The sequence below is a fragment of the Dermatophagoides pteronyssinus genome, unplaced genomic scaffold (assembly GCF_027571235.1).
Source record: "Dermatophagoides pteronyssinus isolate colony J.1.1.1.1 unplaced genomic scaffold, Derpt_VIB-CSIC_2022.12 sq0014, whole genome shotgun sequence".
Taxonomy (NCBI): Eukaryota; Metazoa; Arthropoda; class Arachnida; order Sarcoptiformes; family Pyroglyphidae; genus Dermatophagoides; species Dermatophagoides pteronyssinus.
Window position 1 is genome coordinate 892,307 of NW_027461538.1, and position 16,824 is coordinate 909,130.

The following is a 16,824-nucleotide window of genomic DNA, read 5'->3' on the forward strand; positions in this document are numbered from 1 at the left end:
GCTGTTGCTTTAACCCTTTGCGCTTTTTTTTAAATAAAAAGTAACACAGAGAATACAAAGATTTAAAAAGATTTTATTTTTTATTGAAAAAAATTATTATTCAAACATAATTGGATGTGATATTGATTATTTTTAACCAATAGTTGCTAAATAATCTTTAACTTCTCCGGGTGATAAACGTTTGAAACCATTTTTATTACAAATACCAATTTCAATATTATCCTGTGTCATTTGTCCTTCAAATGATTCTTTCAATGTTAATATTGCCGTTTGAATGGCATCTTCTAATTCAAGATCTTCACTATATCTTTTTTCCAAAAATGATTTACCATTTATATGATTTTTACCTAATGCTGTTGCTTTCCATGCAAAATAAGCACCCTGTGTTAAGATAGTGAAAAAAATAAGATTTGTAAATTGATAATCCTTTTACTGATAACACTTACAGATGGATCGCATTGAAACAAATAAGGACGATCATCATTCCAACCTGCAATCAATAATGATACACCAAATGGACGAACACCACCAGATTGTGTATATTCTTGCATAATATGAGCAACACGTTGAACTAATTGTGTAGTTGGAATTGGTTCTGAATATACAAGAAAATATTCTTGGGCAATTTTTCTTGCTTTACGTACAAGTAGACGATAATCAGGGCCCATACCCGAATAAATCATACCAATATGATCGGTAACTTGTTCAACTTTATAAAGACTATGTTCTTCAGTAAGAATCGAATTGGTTTTCTTTTCAGTTGCCATAACCACTCCATTCATTGCTAAATTTTTCGGCAATGATCATTATTATAAAAAAATATCAATGCATATTAATTGAACAAACCTTTGATTCCAACTGAAGAAGCGCCGGCAGCAACAGCAGCTAAGGCATATTCAATTTGAACCAATTTTCCCGAAGGGCTAAATTTTTTAAGGAAAATTAATGTTCGAACATCTTTATTTTATGATTTAAATTACCTGAATGTTGTCAATGAAAAACTATAACGTTCACTGGCCATAATGCTAAATTTTTAATTTGAAAAATTGATTTACCAAAAAAAAACAAACAAACAAAATGACAATGCAACACCTGAAAGAAAATTTCTAAAAAAACTCGTGAATGATTCGGCAAAACCAAAGTATGACCGACTATATTGACATCGATTGATCCAAAAATGTTCTTTTGTTCATCAAATACTCCAGTCGATAGATGGCGTGATAGATGATTACATTCAGATATTTAAACTTTGTTTTTATCATTTTTTTTTTGAAATTATATTTTTATTATTATTATATCAATGATTTTAAATATGAAAATGAAACCGTTTTCTGATAATGATTATCCATTAATGAAAAATATTATGAACATATACTGTGTAAATGAATGATAATGTTTGTTTTGTTTGATGAATATGAATTGAGAATGAGAATGTGAAAAAAAAGGATTACATCATATATGAGATCAAGCAGCAGTGTTCATATAAGAATCTAAATCTTGATCCAAACTTTCAACCGTAACTCGTTGATTATTATTCTTATTTTTTCTTATAATTCGTTGTCCGATGTTACGAATTCGATTCCTTGGTACTCTATTGTTGACAATATTCATTGGTCGATTTTTTGATTTAAACACCTGTGTACCACGACGCATATTGCTATTATTAGTGATAAAGCCATTTGTTCGATTCTGTAGATTGATTCCTATAGAATATTATGACAATAAATAATGATTGATTCATCAAGGAATTCAGAGAAAAAAAATTACAAACTTACGTCCACTCGATTTGAGTGTTTGTGCCAGACCAAGACGTTGAGCAATCGGTTTTCGTCCTAATCGATTTTTAATACTGCCAGTAACTAAATTACCATTTCGACGAATTGAATTACCCGATCGTAATCCTAATCTTGCTCGAACACTCGGTATATTTGCGGCTCGTTTATTATTGATGGCAAGATTGTTATTATTTGCCTGTTGTTGTACAATAGGCAGATTAACAAACATCTTAGTATTTTGATTTTTTAATTCTTCCATCAATTGAGTGTTAGTAGCCATTTGAAGTACTAATCGTCGATTTCGTTCAGATCCTTGTTGAAGTATAGCACGTGGACGTTCATTACGTGAAACAGTACCATTAAAATTTTTCATTGGGCGTGCAAGTTTTTCACCAGGTGATTCTATCGATGGATTAACCATAATTTTTCTTGTTTGTTGTTCTTGCCGAATCAATTTAAAACGTTCACTCAATGTAAGACGTGTACCAACTTTAGATCGGTCCATTTTTTTCTGGATCACACAAAACAAAAACTAATTGGAAAAAACAAAAGAATTTCAATTAAATTCAACACTGACCATTTGACCTAATTATTACCCAGACCAGTAATGTACGATTGACAATCTGAAAATTTCGAAAAAAACTATCGGAATCTTAGATAAATTTGGATGAAAATGATGAAATTCCGATCAAAAAACAGAAAAAGAAATGTGTTTACCGAACAATATCACTCGCCTCACAAACAAACACAAAACAGTGAAGAACATGTTTCAACAAAAAACAATCGAATCGAATTATATATCGAATCTGATTGATTCGAATAATCGTTCAGAGATGGCGTGCGCTCGAATAATTTTTTTTTCTGTTTACATTCGATATGATCGGTGAAAAATAGAATCGAAAATTTTCTTTAAAAAACTTTTTATAAACAAAATGAAATTCTTAAGGTTTGTAAATCAACATTTAATTTGGATAAATTTTCGAAAAATTGATCATAAATTTTTATTATGGTCATATAATTTGAATTTGAATTTTTTAACATCAATGAAACGTTCTATTTTCAATGATAATAATAATAATATTTCTCAAATGAAATTTCTTAGGTTTGAAATTGAATTAATTTGTTTCTTTTTTTTTATTTCATATAAATTTTCATTTCTATTTAGTCAAACAGAAGCGATCGCTGTTGATCAAGAACTTTTCAATGAATATCAATTTAGTGTTGATCAATTAATGGAATTGGCCGGTTTATCCGTTGCATCGGCTATTTATAAATCAGGTTCACTGGATTCGTTTTACAAACCACCACGATCAGTATTGATCATATGTGGACCTGGTAATAATGGTGGTGATGGTCTTGTTGCTGCTCGTCATCTAAAACATTTTGTAAGTAATCAAAGACGATAATATGATTGAAATAATGAGTTTTTGTTTGTTTAGGGTTATCAACCAGTTATTCTATATCCAAAACAAGGAAAAGGACAATTATTTGCTAATCTTGTAAATCAATGTAAACGAATGGATATTGAATTTATCAATAATATTGATAATAATTTAGATCGATATGAATTGATTGTTGATGCTCTATTTGGTTTTAGTTATAAACCACCATTACGTCCAGAATCACGACCAATATTAGAATATTTAGCTCGAATTGATCATCAACAAAAACGTTTAATTTCGATTGATATACCAAGTGGTTGGCATGTTGAACAAGGACCACCATCATATGAAAATGATCAATCATCAACACCGATTATCAAACCGGATTGTTTGATATCATTGACAGCACCGAAAAAATGTGCAAAATATTTTCATGGTCAATTACATTGGTTGGGTGGTCGTTTCGTACCACAATCATTAGCTCGAAAATATCAATTAAATTTACCCGATTATCCAAATGATGAACAATGTTTATTAATTAATTTTTCTAAATAAGAGAAAAATCCCCTTTCTCTCTGATTAAAAATTCCAAACTTTTATCACTAATTAAATGAAAATTAATCAATCAATCGAATGATTAATTAATTTGATTGATTTGAAAGATTGATTAATGAGAATCATAAAAAAAAATTTTATGGCCGAAATAAACAACAAAATTGAAAAAAAAATTTCACTATCAATTCGAATAAATTTGACATTTCGAAATGCGCATGACACTTTTTTGTTTTTTGTTTTTTTTGTATGCAGTTTCATAGAATAAAAAGGCGTGTCTTTTATCCTGAAATTCCCACCCACAATGAAGGTGTGTTCCCAGACAACTAACCAATTGCCATTATCATCATTCATTCATTTGGTTATTTGGTTTTAGTCATTTACAACCTACCCAATCAAGTTTTTAGTTATATAAACGGGGTTTTTTCTTTTCTTTTGTTTTTTCAATTTACTAAATCAAATTTTTGTTTCAAATTTTTATTTTTATTTCATCAAATTTTGGTTGGTTGTTTGGTTTTTATCTTTATTTTTAATGTTCAAATTTCATTGTCATGATTGATTTACAATGTAATACTTTTTTTAATTTGATTTCTTCAAGATTGATTGATGGTATGCCATTCTTCTTTTGATTTAAATGAGTTCACTGGCATCACCAATTAGTAAATCTTATCTTTCTTTTTTTTGTTACTTTCATCATTTTTCGGATGATGATAATAATAATTATGATTTTCAAAGACAATTTTCACATCATCATCATCATTATGATTAACAATGGCGGTGATGGTGGTCCTAATCATCATATAATAGTCATAATCAAGCAAATTTAGTCAACAGATAAATTAGTAGATTATAACCGTTGACCATCATCATTAACAAAAAACAAAAAAAAAAAATCTTGTTATAGGACACAGGACACAATAGAGTAAAAATAGTTTTTTGTTTCATTCCATAATTTTCATTATTGATGGCACCCGTCTCTTATCAATAATGATAATCTCGTCAGAAAGTAGCCATTGTTGTTTTTTTTTGTTTTGTCAAAGAAATTATCACATCATTTTCATTCATAAACAACGACGATTATGATGATGATGATCTTGAATGAATCTTGATTAAATAAATGCAGAAAAATAGAGTGGTAATTTTTTTTAAAAATCTTGATTTTTTTCGGCTTTGGAACATCATCGTTATTATTGAGAGAGACGAACAGCAACAACTTTTATGATTTTCTTCTTGTTTCTTCGAAAGTATCATGTGTTCAGAAGCCAGTTTTTTTTCAAAAAAAGAAAAATCCTTGTTTAACAACTTTTTTTGCGCAAACATTATCAATTTACCCGAAGACTATCATGATCATCATCAAATAGACAACTGTATCAAGGAGAGAAAAGACATCAAGATGTTACAATTTTTTTTACGACATTCATTCATTCATTGTCTGTAGAAATTGATTGATTTTGTTTCACTCACTGTGTTTTGGAGTTGAGAAAAAAAAATTGAAATTCAGATTCCATCAATCGAGGAGGTAGAGGGGAAGAAGAAAATTTTCAGCAACCAGAATTATTTCTGGAAAAATTCTTTAGTCTAAACACAGAACAAAAAGTTAGCTATATCTGGTTGGATGAAAAACAATTTTGAAAAGGGGGTGGAGCTTTCATCAAAGTAGAGGTAGTTGTACATTATGACAGTATGACAGAAGTTGAAAAAAAACATAACCAGCGATTCAAATTGGCCAACCAGACTTGAAACTTGAAAATTTTGATCAAAAATTCAAACAAACACACAGAGAGTGAGAGGTAACCAATTTGAAGAATTAAAGTTAGTTATTGACAAAAAAGAGAAAAGGGAGTGTTGTTGTTGATGGTGTAGATTCCTTTCTGTGGTGAATACCACCACCAAGATATTTGTTTTGTTGAAACATTGAAAATTTGAAAAATGTTGTTGTTTTGAAAAATTTTCAAAATCTCATCATTTGAATGAGAAAATTATTCCCTCTCTCTCTCTCTCTCTCCCTGTGTCTATTTTTAATGTTTTTTTTCGGGATGATTTTTTTTATTAGCATTTTTTCATGATCATCACCAGTGTAATCAACGTTTTTTTACTACACACTAAACACACACACGTATTTGTGCTACGGATTATTATCATATTTTTTTATTATCATCATCACTACAGCAACAACACCAACGAATGAAGATGAATCTAAAATGCTGATGATGTTTCTTCGTCGTCGTTTGGCCAACGGTATGTTGTTGTTGTTGTTTTAGGATTGATAATGAAGCCATGTTGATTGGTAATTCCATTGGATTTCGAGCTTTTTAAATTCGTTGATGATGATGGTGGTGGCGGCAATGATCGTTGTTATTTTCAATGTTGAAAAGAATTTTTGTTCAATTTGCCAATCATCAGCTGCCATGTTTAATTTCAAACAAACAAAAAAGTTCTGCTGTTCATTCAGTAAGTCTGTCTGTGATGGATTCAATGTTTTATTTATTTTTTTTTCAAATTCATGATTTTCTTCATCTTCTTCAATGTTTTGTATCTCTGTGTTTTTGTTTTTGTTTATTGCGCATCCTAAATGCAAACAAAACATGCCATAAAAACATTGAACATAATAATTTCACAATTCTGAAGAATAAACTTACTACACAGCAAGAAACACACACACACACACACGTTAATCTTCTATTTTGTTTTATTGAATCCCCACATTGATGAAATCAAACTGCGCAAACTCATGAAAAAATATCATTCAAAATACACAAAAACAAACAAACAGATCACCACTAACTATAACTATAACTATACCTCTAAACTAAAAAACGAAAAAAAACATATCACCAATAAAGACAACGAAGCAAAAAGAATTCAAGTCCAGATGATGATATGATACGAATAAGAAACGTACTTACCATAGAGAAACAAACATAGCGAGAAAAAGAGATAAAGATTGACAGAGAGAGAGAGTGATTCACACCCACAATAATAATGATGAGATGAATTTATTTTAAGTGTTTTTTTTGATGATGATGATGATATTCAGTGATGATGATGATGATGTAATAAAAATTATTATTATTATTATTGTCAATAATTCTTTAACAATATTTTTTTTTACGACAATCAACCGATTTATGTTTGTTTTTGGTTATTTGGTTATTTCGCAAAAGTATGATGGTGGTTTAATGAGAGAATCATCATCAAAAAATGCGTTTTTTATGATGATACTGGATGATGATAATGTTAAAATAGTCGTCGATCGAAAATAAAGGATTTGATCATCCATCGTTCGGTTATCATCATTAACCCCTCTCTCTCTCTCTCTCTCTCTCCTAATTATTCAAATCAATCAATGAATTTGTTCGACCAAACCAAAAATCAGAATTTCTGAATTTCTGATTCAAAAATCAAATGAAATTTTTATGATTATCACATTTGAACAGCAACAAAATACATAATATTCTTTTTTTTTATTGTTGTTTTAATTTCAGTTTTTTATTTTCTTCAAATAAAAAAATAATAATAAAAAAATCAACAAGCCAAAAACACCATCAATGATCATCATCATCATCATCAAATTTTGGTTCATCATCAAAAAATCTTTCTTTGAGTGTTGAAAAGTGTTTATTACAAAATGTTACATAATGTTTTTTATTTTCAAAATGTGTGTGTTTTATGAGTGTTAATGTGTGTGTGTGTGGTCATCATCAAAATAATAATAATAATTATTATTATTATCGTCTTTATTACCATCAATTTTGTGTGTGTGGGTGTGTGTCATCAACATTTATTGATGAATAATATTATTAAATCATCATCATCATTCATAAATACAGTGATTTTAATAAATTAAGGTTTATAAATTAATTTTATTAATTACAATTTTATGATGATTAATGAATCAATCAACAAATCAATCATTTTTTTTTAATTCACACAACGTTTTTTTTTCTTGGTAGTTTAAAAATAACCGAAAAACAGACATGATTTGTTTGTTTGTTTGTTTGTTTGTGTTTCGTTTCTGTGTTGTTTGACCAATCAATAATCGATTATTGTGTTGATCATTGATCATTCGGAAATTCTACAAATTCAGATATTTTTTTTGGATGATTCGACGACCACCCAAACAACGATTAATTTATCATTCATTCATTCATTCAATTTTGACGAATTTCGAAGAACAACAATAAAAACATTGTTTTCATTCAAAAATGCGTTCAAATTCCAATGAATCTCAACAATTACAACAACCACAAACTGTTGTTGTTGGTGGTGGCATTGGTGGCGGTGGTGGCCTGATTTCAGCATCCACATCATCGACGATTAATTCATCACCACCACCACCAATATGGCCATCAATAACACCAAACGCCAGTGGATATGATTTTGATATTTATACCTCATCCCCATCCGCAGCATCAATCAATGGAACATCAATGAAAAATCATCATCATCATTCATCATCATCATCATATGGTTTGTTACCAACCATAGAATCATTATCATCAACATCGACATCTGGAAATGGGATCTCAACAACGCCAGCAAGCTGTTCAACAACAACAACAACAACAAATAATGATAGTCATAATTTAAATTCGGTCGCATCATATGGATCATCTGCAAACCATGAAATAACAGCGGCCGCCGCATTAGCTATTGCTACAAATCGTAATAAACAATTATCAGCAGCGACAACTAGCGGTGGTAGTATTGGTAGTTCATCATCATCATCATCATCTTCATTCAAATCATCCGCATCAGCATTCTGGTCAAATTCATATGATTCATCAATGATGATGAATGGTGGCGCTACTTCTGCTACGAATTCTGGTTCTATGTCAACAACAACAACAAATCCATCATCACATTATCCTCATTCGCATCCGCAACCACATAATCCCTATACATCTCATTCACACGTTGGACATCCACATTCGCATCCGCATCATCAAATGGCAAATGATCCATTTGCATCGTTTGCAGTTGCAGCCGCTGCTGCAAATCATGTTGCAGCAGCAGCATGGTGTGGTTATCCTAATCCTTATCATCATCCACATCATCATCCGCATCATCAATCAAGAAACGATCATCATCATCATCATCATCATCTTTATGGTGGATTAAAATCGGATATGAATCAATCGAATGATCATCATTCACACCATCATCATTTATACGGGTTAAAAGCCGAAACATTGGATGTACAACAACCACCATCATCATCATCATCATCGACAACATTTCCAATGGATCCAATATCATCATCAACTTATCATACAGCAATGCAACGTATGGTTGCTGCAACACAACAATCATCATCATCAACAACAGTCAATCAACAACAGAATCTGAATCTGAATCATCATCAATCATGGTCAACATCGATCAATGGTGGACAAAATGGACAACAACAACAACAACAACAATTAAATCATCAAACAAAATCGATTGCAACATCACCATCAAATCAAATTGTTTCGACAATCGATCAACAACAACAACAACAAACAACAGCCAATTCCAATGATAATGAGGATGATACAATTCAAACAAATGGTGATCCAAATTCCAACAACAACAACAATTCGACAACAAATTTAGGTAAGTTTTTTTGTAGGATTGCAGGATGCTAAAAATTTCAAGGTTTCTTTTCAAGATTTTTTCTCTCTCAATTCAATCGAAAATGAATGTCTGAATGTTTGAAACTGATCTTCATCATTAGCATCAAAGTCTGTCTTGATCAAAATTTTATAACTTTTTTTCTTCAGTCTGGATTGAATGTTTTCTTCGTTTCAGTTCAGTTTAGTTCATTTCCCGCAGGGCTTTTTTTAACATTCATTCAACCTTCAGCCTATAGCGTCTTGCCGATGATGATGATGAGATTATTATATCATCCAAATGTTGTTCGTTCGTTTCTAATCATGGGAATCATTATCATCATCGAAGTTTTTCTTTATTCGACTGATCATGATGATGGTGGTAGAAACATAGAGAGAAAGAGAGAGAGAGAGCAAATGGCAGATGTTTGTAGCAAAAGTTTGATCATTTTTTGATTTTCTTTGCTGTGTGGAAATAGGAAAAAAAATTTGAATCTTTATAGAGTTTGTTTTTTTTTGGCATGCATACAAGCACGCACGCACGCTTAATGTCGAAAAATAAGGGCAGTGAAGCCAACTTTTCCAAATTCGCTTAACCCTAATAACCACCGAAAAAAAATCAAATATTGATTACTTGGATCAATTTTTCCATATTTTCCTTGGAAAAAATGTAATTCCAAAGATCATTGACAGTTTTTCCTGTTGTTGTGTGTGTGTGTGGCCATGATGAAGCAAACTTGAATTTATTTTTTTATGATTCTTTTTTTGTTTGTTTGAATGTTGATTGTGGTAATGAAAAATTGAAATGAAAGGGTTAAATAAATTTTATTGGTCACAATTTGAATGCAAAACAATCGAGAAAGAGAGAGACATTTGAGGAAGGAAATGGTTTTGATTTGATTTGAAAAATGAGGAAAACTAAACAACATTGGTAACATTGTAAAAAGGAAAATAAAGAATCTTTCATCTAGAATTTTAGTCAAAAAAAAAGTTATTTTTAAGAAAAACTTTTGGTTATTAATTAACTAACCAAAGTTTCATGATCAAAAATATATGGTTGTTTGATGATGATAATTAAGATGTTGTTAATCGCACGATACTTAAATGATTATGATGAGAAATGTAAACGACAATTTTATCATCATCATTATCACCAATCATCCATATCATCATCATTAGGCTTTTGATCGAATTCGGTTTTCAGGGGGGGAGGGAAAGGATTATTATTCCGGAATTATTGTCCACTGAATTATTGACCAGTGAATCGAACAGTGATCCTAACAGAAGAATATTATTATCATCATTGAAACCAAAAAAAAAAAAAAACAAAAAAAACAAACCAATCTTGCATTCAGATCATGTCCACATTCTCATATCATCATTGCTATTTTCCCTTGACTTATGATGATGATAAAGGTCGTAAAATGTACGAGCCACCATCAACCATCAACCAATATATACCACCAATGATATTTAGATTTGAAATTTAGATTTTTTTTTCATTTCATTCATTCATCCATTTTACAGGTCAGCAATGATAAGGCAATCATCATCATGTATTTTAGATAATGTTGCTGTTGTTGTTGTTAATAATGATGATAATGATCAATGTTGGACATGAACAACAACAACAACAACAACAACAACAACAACAACAACAACAACAACAACAACAACAACAACAACAACAACAACAACGGTAGAAATAGCCATCAGGTCAAATGTCAATGAAATAGAAAGAATCAAATCGAATGATGATATGTATGATGATGATAGTTTTCTCTCTCTCTCTCTCTCTCTCTCTCTCTCTCTTGGTATCATCAACGTTCCCTGCGAATCATCATCAAGATTGAATGTTGATAGTTTTTTTCTGGTGATTTGAAAATGCCAAAATAACGAAACGAAATGAAACACACCAACCAACCAAACAAACCAAACAAACAAACACAAAAATTGACTTTTGTACAATTCGAGCAAATGAAATGAAATGAAATAAATTCACTTTTGGCAATGGATTAATTTTATTTTTATGTGTTTTTTTTTGTTGTTGTTGTTTCTTCCTTCATCAATTTTTTGACTTTCGCGTTTCTCAAAATGGTAGACACAATCATCATCATGCATGAATGAAATGAATGAATTTGAAATGTAAAATAAATTTGGATGATGAACATTTTATGGCCTTCGCGTGGTCTATTAGCTCTGTTTTTTTTTCATTTCAAAACGAAAATTCATTTTGTTGTCTATAATGAAAATGGTAGAGTAGAGAGAGAGAGCGAGATTGAAAATGGCTGAATTTGTTAGTTTTGGCTCGAGTTTGATTTCCATTAGTCAAATTGGATCAATTCGAGACAAAAAAAGACAAAGTTATGTCATATCGATTCGATTCAATTCAATCTAAGAATCTTTTTGATTCAATAGGAAAAAAAGATCATAAAAAAAGGTTTCACTTCTTTTATTATTCTCGACCCAAACAGTGAAAATTTTTTTCATTTTTATTTCTTTTCGACATTCATCTGACATAACATTTACATAATAAATAAAGAAGAAGAAGAAGATATTCAAGGAATAAAATGGCAACAAACAAACACGATACGCGCCTATTTTAACCAAATCAATGTTTTTGGCAAAGAATTTCCCTCTCTGTCTCTCTGCTGTTGATCCAAAAATAGAATCGGTTTTGTTTGTTGCCAATTTGGGTGGGCAATGTTGTTGTTGTTGTTGTTTCGGATGAAATTAGATGAAATAAAGCAAAAAAAAAGAAAGGTTAACCGAAAAATTTTTTGACAATTTTTTTTTCGTGATAGAAAAAACAAACTAATTCGAGCACACACTGTATGTTTGTGTGTGTGTAGGTGACATCGAAAACCAGATGACCCCATGATGTAATAAAATAGAAAATTTCAAATAAAATAAAAAATCTTTAGGACCGAGAAAAAACATTGAAATTGGTTCAATTTAGTTAAAGTTTTTTTTTCATTTTTGAAATGAAATTCATTTGGTTGTTTGATTGTTGTTGTTGTTTGGTTCTTCAAATAATTACGTAATAAAACCATTTTTTGGTGAAACAACCAAACATTGATTCATTGATGATCCAAAAATAGAATGGCGGCTTCTTTGTTCAATTTAATCGATTGTTTGTTTGTTTGTTTACAATGAATAACCGTTGATAACAGTGGCTTTTTTTTGTTTTGGCAAAGGCAAAGTGACATGATCGATTTTTGACCTCTCTCGGTAGGTCATCGATGACAAATCAAAGTGTAAATAGCCATTGGTCAGTTTTGGGCCTGGTAATAAAATTGCAGCAACATAAATGTTATTTCTTTTTTTATTACACAACAATTTTCAAAATTGCTAATTTCAAATCTTTTTTTACGAATTTAGGAATTGATGAAACTGCGACAACATTAATAACAACAACAGCAGCAGCAGCAAATCATCATCATCATCATCATGCAGCGGCAGCAGCAGCTGCCGCTGCGGCTGCTGCTGCTGCTGCAACAAATCATCCACACCATCATCATCATGCGGCAGCCGCTGTACTGCAACATCAGGTTGCATTGCTTCATCAAGCAGCTAATCCAACAATAACCGCTAATCATCCTCATCATTATCATGATCGTTTAGAATGGTCAAATGGAAATACTGCAAGTGGATTGATGATGAATCCTCATCATCAACATTATGAACATCCACATTATCATCATCCATCGTTTCATCAATCAACACCGAATAATAATTTCATCAGTAATCATCCAACGCATCAAACTAATTTAACGTCAGTAAATCAAACAGCCGCAGCTGCAGTCGCAACAACGCCAACATCATTATCATCAACAGCATCATCTTCATCATCATCGGCATCAGCATCATTATCGGTAACACCGATAATGATCAACAACAACAACAACAACGGTGGTGGTGGTGGTGGTAATCATCATCAACAACAACAACATTCGCATCAACATCAACATCATATATCGACAAGAAAAAAACGTAAACCATATTCAAAATTTCAAACATTAGAATTGGAAAAAGAATTTCTATTCAATCAATATGTATCGAAACAAAAACGTTGGGAATTAGCAAGGAATTTAAATCTAACTGAACGTCAGGTGAAAATATGGTTTCAAAATCGTCGTATGAAAAATAAAAAAACAATACAACGTAATTCAGAACGTCATCATCGAACATCTTAATTGAACATTATTGATTGATTGATCGATCTAATCTAATTTAATTTAATTTATTCAACATTCATCATCATCATCATTCATTCATTTATAAATAGAAAATCTTTTTTGTCTTTGATTTCTTTTCACTTTTTTGTCCAATTTGCTATCGATTGACTGATTGTTTGATTTCAACAGAATAGACAGAATCATTCAGTTTGATTGATTTTAGTTTGTCATTCGTTTTTTTCCCTTTAAAAATTCCGTTGTAAATATTTAAAAAATTGAATAAATCCTGATTTACAATTTTATTTGCGTTTTTTTTGGAAAAATAAAATAAAAAATTTAAACTAATTTAACAAGTTTAATTTCAAATTAGAAAAAAAAAACAAAACAAAAAACAAACACCAACCAAAACATCATCGATAACGTTTTATCATTTAAAAACTTAAGGATTTTGTTCAATCAAAATTGATTAGATAATCAATCTTAATGAACATTAATGAACATTTATTATCATCATCATCATCATCAATCACTGAACTATTTTGGCAAACAAACAAACGAAAAAATTCATCATCATCCAAAAAAGTCGGGAGGAAGAAAAATAAAAAATTTTATTTTATAGTGTCAATTTTTTTTATTGTTGAGGTAGCCGAATAGTAGTAGTGGTAGCAGACAACTAAATTAAAAAAAACCACAAACATATATAGCCAGAACCAATCATCAAATTGTTGGTATAGGGGGTGTGACTGTTTCACACACACAAATAACAATGAAGGCGTGGCCATCAAAACAATTTCGAGTAAAATTTTGGCCGAAAAAGCAACCAAATAACCAAAATGAGAAAAAAGAAAGAAGGAAAAATTACCAAAAACCGATGGTCCGGAACAAAAAAAACTGTTTTGAAATTCAACAATTGAATTTGATCGATGATGATGATGGACAGGGAAAATTTTCCAGTAAAAAAAAAACAGCAGCAGCAAAATGATGGTCATAAAAATTGGCCACCAAAAACCAAAACCAAAAAAATAAAGATGAAAATCAATCGGTTAATAATGATGAAAAAAAGGGTTTTGTGGTGATTGTTTTGTGGATGATGATAATTATAATGATGGTCATGATCATTGAATGGAACAACTGGAAAAACACAAAAACAAAAAATGAAAAAAACAACAATGAAAATCCTTGACAATGGAGCAATGAAGATCCTTTATATATTTTTTTTTCCATAATAACCATCATCATTTTTGTTGTTGTTGTTGTTGTTGTTCGGAGAATGGAGACAAAATTCACAAATTGCATCATTTTCACAAAAAAAAAAAAAAATATATATCTTAATTACATCAACTGTCAGAACTGAAAGATTTCTTGGAAAGTTTCTTTTAAGGGATTCACAGGTTATCAAAATCATCATTCAATAAACGACCAAAAAAAATTAAGAAAAAAAAAAAATACCTGTTGTGTTGACAACCAAGATATCAAATCTTCTTTGCGCAGCCATCAATTCTTTGATACTTGATAATGATGATGACAAGAAGCGATGATGATAATAATCATCATCATTAAATCCTTGATGGGTGGTCAAATGTTTTAAGATGCAAAACGAACCAAAGATATTTTCATTATCGAAATTCAAAATGAGAAATTTTTTTTGTAAATTTCCGGGAATTTTTCAAATAAACGATGTCAACGAGAAAAACAGCAAAAAACAAAATGACAATTCAATCGATTTCTATATTCAAATTTTGAAAAAAATAATATTAGTTTTTCCCCATTATTTGCATATTTGATGTTATACAAATATTTGCGTTTGACGCGTGTATGTCTTACGATTTACTGGGAATTCAGTTATAACATCTCATTTCATTTCATTCGTCCAATATGACTTTATTTAGTCAAGTTAGCTTTTTTCCCATTTTCAAATATTCAAAATATTGAAAATGGGAAAAAAACTTAACGACAAGAAGAACCTGATGCCAAAGTTATTTGGCAAACAATTTTCATTTCACTCTTTTTTTTCTCGAAATGGAAATTCTTTTTGGAGTAAAACTCGAATGTTGAATTCTCGATTTCGATTGAATTTCGATGAATATGATGATGATGATGATGATGGTCATAAACATGTCAAAAATGGAAATAAAAAAAAATATGAAAATGAAGAAAATTCTTTTGATCTTTTTTTTATTTGTTGTTAACCCTCAAAGATTCACCAAATGATGAATGTTCTCTATGACCATCATTGATCGTGGACGACGCCACACCATGGATCAAACGATGAAAATAACAAACACGACCATCATCAAAGTGTTAAATCGTATTATATAGGATCAAAAACAAAACAAAACGAAAAAAAAAAACCAGACGAGTCGAAATAGTTTTGATGATGATCCTCTTATATAATATCGCTCTGTTTGGTTGCTTGAATTTTTCAATTTTTCTTTTCAAAGAAAATTATGGTTATTAAATGCGAAATTCAAAAAAACAACGAAAATGATCCGATAACGAAAAAAAACAAACAGGTGCTGTAGCAATAGTCGCAAGCAAAAGCAGCAGCAAAATCAATTTGATTTGATCATGAATTGAATTGATGATGATGATGATAATGAAAAAAAAGTAACAAATTCGCCAAATTTTTACGATACAAAAAAAAAGAAAATCGTATAAACAAACAAAAGAAAATTTCTATCAAAACTTTTCTATCTTCTTTCGAATAATAATCTTCGAAAAAAAAGAAAGAGATTTTATGGTTCCATCCAGCCAAGATCTGATCATGAATCCCGTTGATGGCGATGTTGATTGAAAGTGAAAATCTTGTTTTGATGAAGTAAAATGAACATTATCCTCGTATAACTGTCCCAAACAAAACAAAAAAAAATGTTACCATAATAATACCCGTCCAATTTGTGAATCGACGAGACAAAACACAAAAAATGAAGAAAATCGATTTTCCTTTTTTTTTATTACCGACCGATGCTGAACAAAATTTATTTATTTTTGTTGTTTTTGTTGGCGAAAATTTTTTTTTACGACCAAAAAAACCAAGATATTACTAAACTAAACTAAAATCATTGTTGTTGACCGTGTGTCTGACTGATCATCAAATCTTTTTTCAATCTAATATTGAACAAAAACAAAGTTGAAACATTCAGAAATTTATTTTCACCAATAATCCTTACGAATTTGGTGGAAATAGTCGGAAAAACTGGATTCAATTTTCATTATAGATTCAGATTTTTTTTTCTGTTTATCATCGACCAATCTGTCATTTCCGTTCACTTTGTTTGTTCGTTTTTTTTTGGAAAGTGACCACCACAAGTGATAAAGCCAAAAATTGAAGGAAAAAAACACG

At 30.4% G+C, this 16,824-nt stretch overlaps 3 protein-coding genes across 4 annotated transcripts; 2 read left to right on the forward strand and 1 right to left on the reverse strand.

Annotated features, from left to right (window-relative positions):
• Positions 1 to 53: 53 nt before the first annotated feature.
• Prosalpha2 (proteasome alpha2 subunit) lies at positions 54 to 2,501 on the reverse strand. Its single transcript, XM_075821983.1, has 6 exons — positions 2,372 to 2,501; positions 1,776 to 2,307; positions 1,509 to 1,703; positions 847 to 957; positions 447 to 784; positions 54 to 381 (listed from the first exon to the last, which is right to left on the reverse strand). Exons 2-6 carry the CDS (start codon positions 2,278 to 2,280, stop codon positions 133 to 135), a joined length of 1,398 nt encoding a protein of 465 aa, XP_075678098.1. The 5' UTR covers positions 2,281 to 2,307; positions 2,372 to 2,501; the 3' UTR covers positions 54 to 132.
• Positions 2,502 to 2,626: 125 nt separating this feature from the next.
• Positions 2,627 to 3,931, forward strand: Naxe (NAD(P)HX epimerase). Of its 2 annotated transcripts, none has more exons than XM_027347453.2 (3): positions 2,627 to 2,721; positions 2,941 to 3,160; positions 3,215 to 3,931. In XM_027347453.2, the coding sequence occupies exons 1-3, from the start codon at positions 2,708 to 2,710 to the stop codon at positions 3,710 to 3,712; spliced, it is 732 nt and encodes a 243-aa protein (XP_027203254.2). In that variant the 5' UTR covers positions 2,627 to 2,707; the 3' UTR covers positions 3,713 to 3,931. The 2 variants fall into 2 exon arrangements, with proteins under 2 accessions (XP_027203254.2, XP_027203255.2); XM_027347454.2 differs by lacking the exon at positions 2,627 to 2,721 and adding an exon at positions 2,728 to 2,877.
• A 3,335-nt stretch (positions 3,932 to 7,266) lies between these two features.
• LOC113794751 (uncharacterized) lies at positions 7,267 to 13,587 on the forward strand. Its single transcript, XM_075821976.1, has 2 exons — positions 7,267 to 9,307; positions 12,685 to 13,587. Exons 1-2 carry the CDS (start codon positions 7,915 to 7,917, stop codon positions 13,497 to 13,499), a joined length of 2,208 nt encoding a protein of 735 aa, XP_075678091.1. The 5' UTR covers positions 7,267 to 7,914; the 3' UTR covers positions 13,500 to 13,587.
• The last annotated feature ends 3,237 nt before the right edge of the window (positions 13,588 to 16,824 follow it).

Excerpts from the sequence above, each read along its gene's own strand:
- Naxe (XM_027347454.2), top strand. The coding sequence starts at position 2,819 with ATGAAACGTTCTATTTTCAATGATAATAATAATAATATTTCTCAAATG. Across the intron at positions 2,878-2,940 it reads TCTCAAATGAAATTTCTTAG|TCAAACAGAAGCGATCGCTG; the intron begins GTTTGAAATTGA and ends ATTTCTATTTAG. Across the intron at positions 3,161-3,214 it reads CTCGTCATCTAAAACATTTT|GGTTATCAACCAGTTATTCT; the intron begins GTAAGTAATCAA and ends TTGTTTGTTTAG.
- LOC113794751 (XM_075821976.1), top strand. The coding sequence starts at position 7,915 with ATGCGTTCAAATTCCAATGAATCTCAACAATTACAACAACCACAAACT. Across the intron at positions 9,308-12,684 it reads CAATTCGACAACAAATTTAG|GAATTGATGAAACTGCGACA; the intron begins GTAAGTTTTTTT and ends TTACGAATTTAG.
- Prosalpha2 (XM_075821983.1), bottom strand. The coding sequence starts at position 2,280 with ATGGACCGATCTAAAGTTGGTACACGTCTTACATTGAGTGAACGTTTT. Across the intron at positions 958-1,508 it reads TCAACGAGTTACGGTTGAAA|ATGTTCGAACATTAATTTTC; the intron begins GTTTGGATCAAG and ends CATAAAATAAAG. Across the intron at positions 382-446 it reads TGTTTCAATGCGATCCATCT|GGTGCTTATTTTGCATGGAA; the intron begins GTAAGTGTTATC and ends ATCTTAACACAG.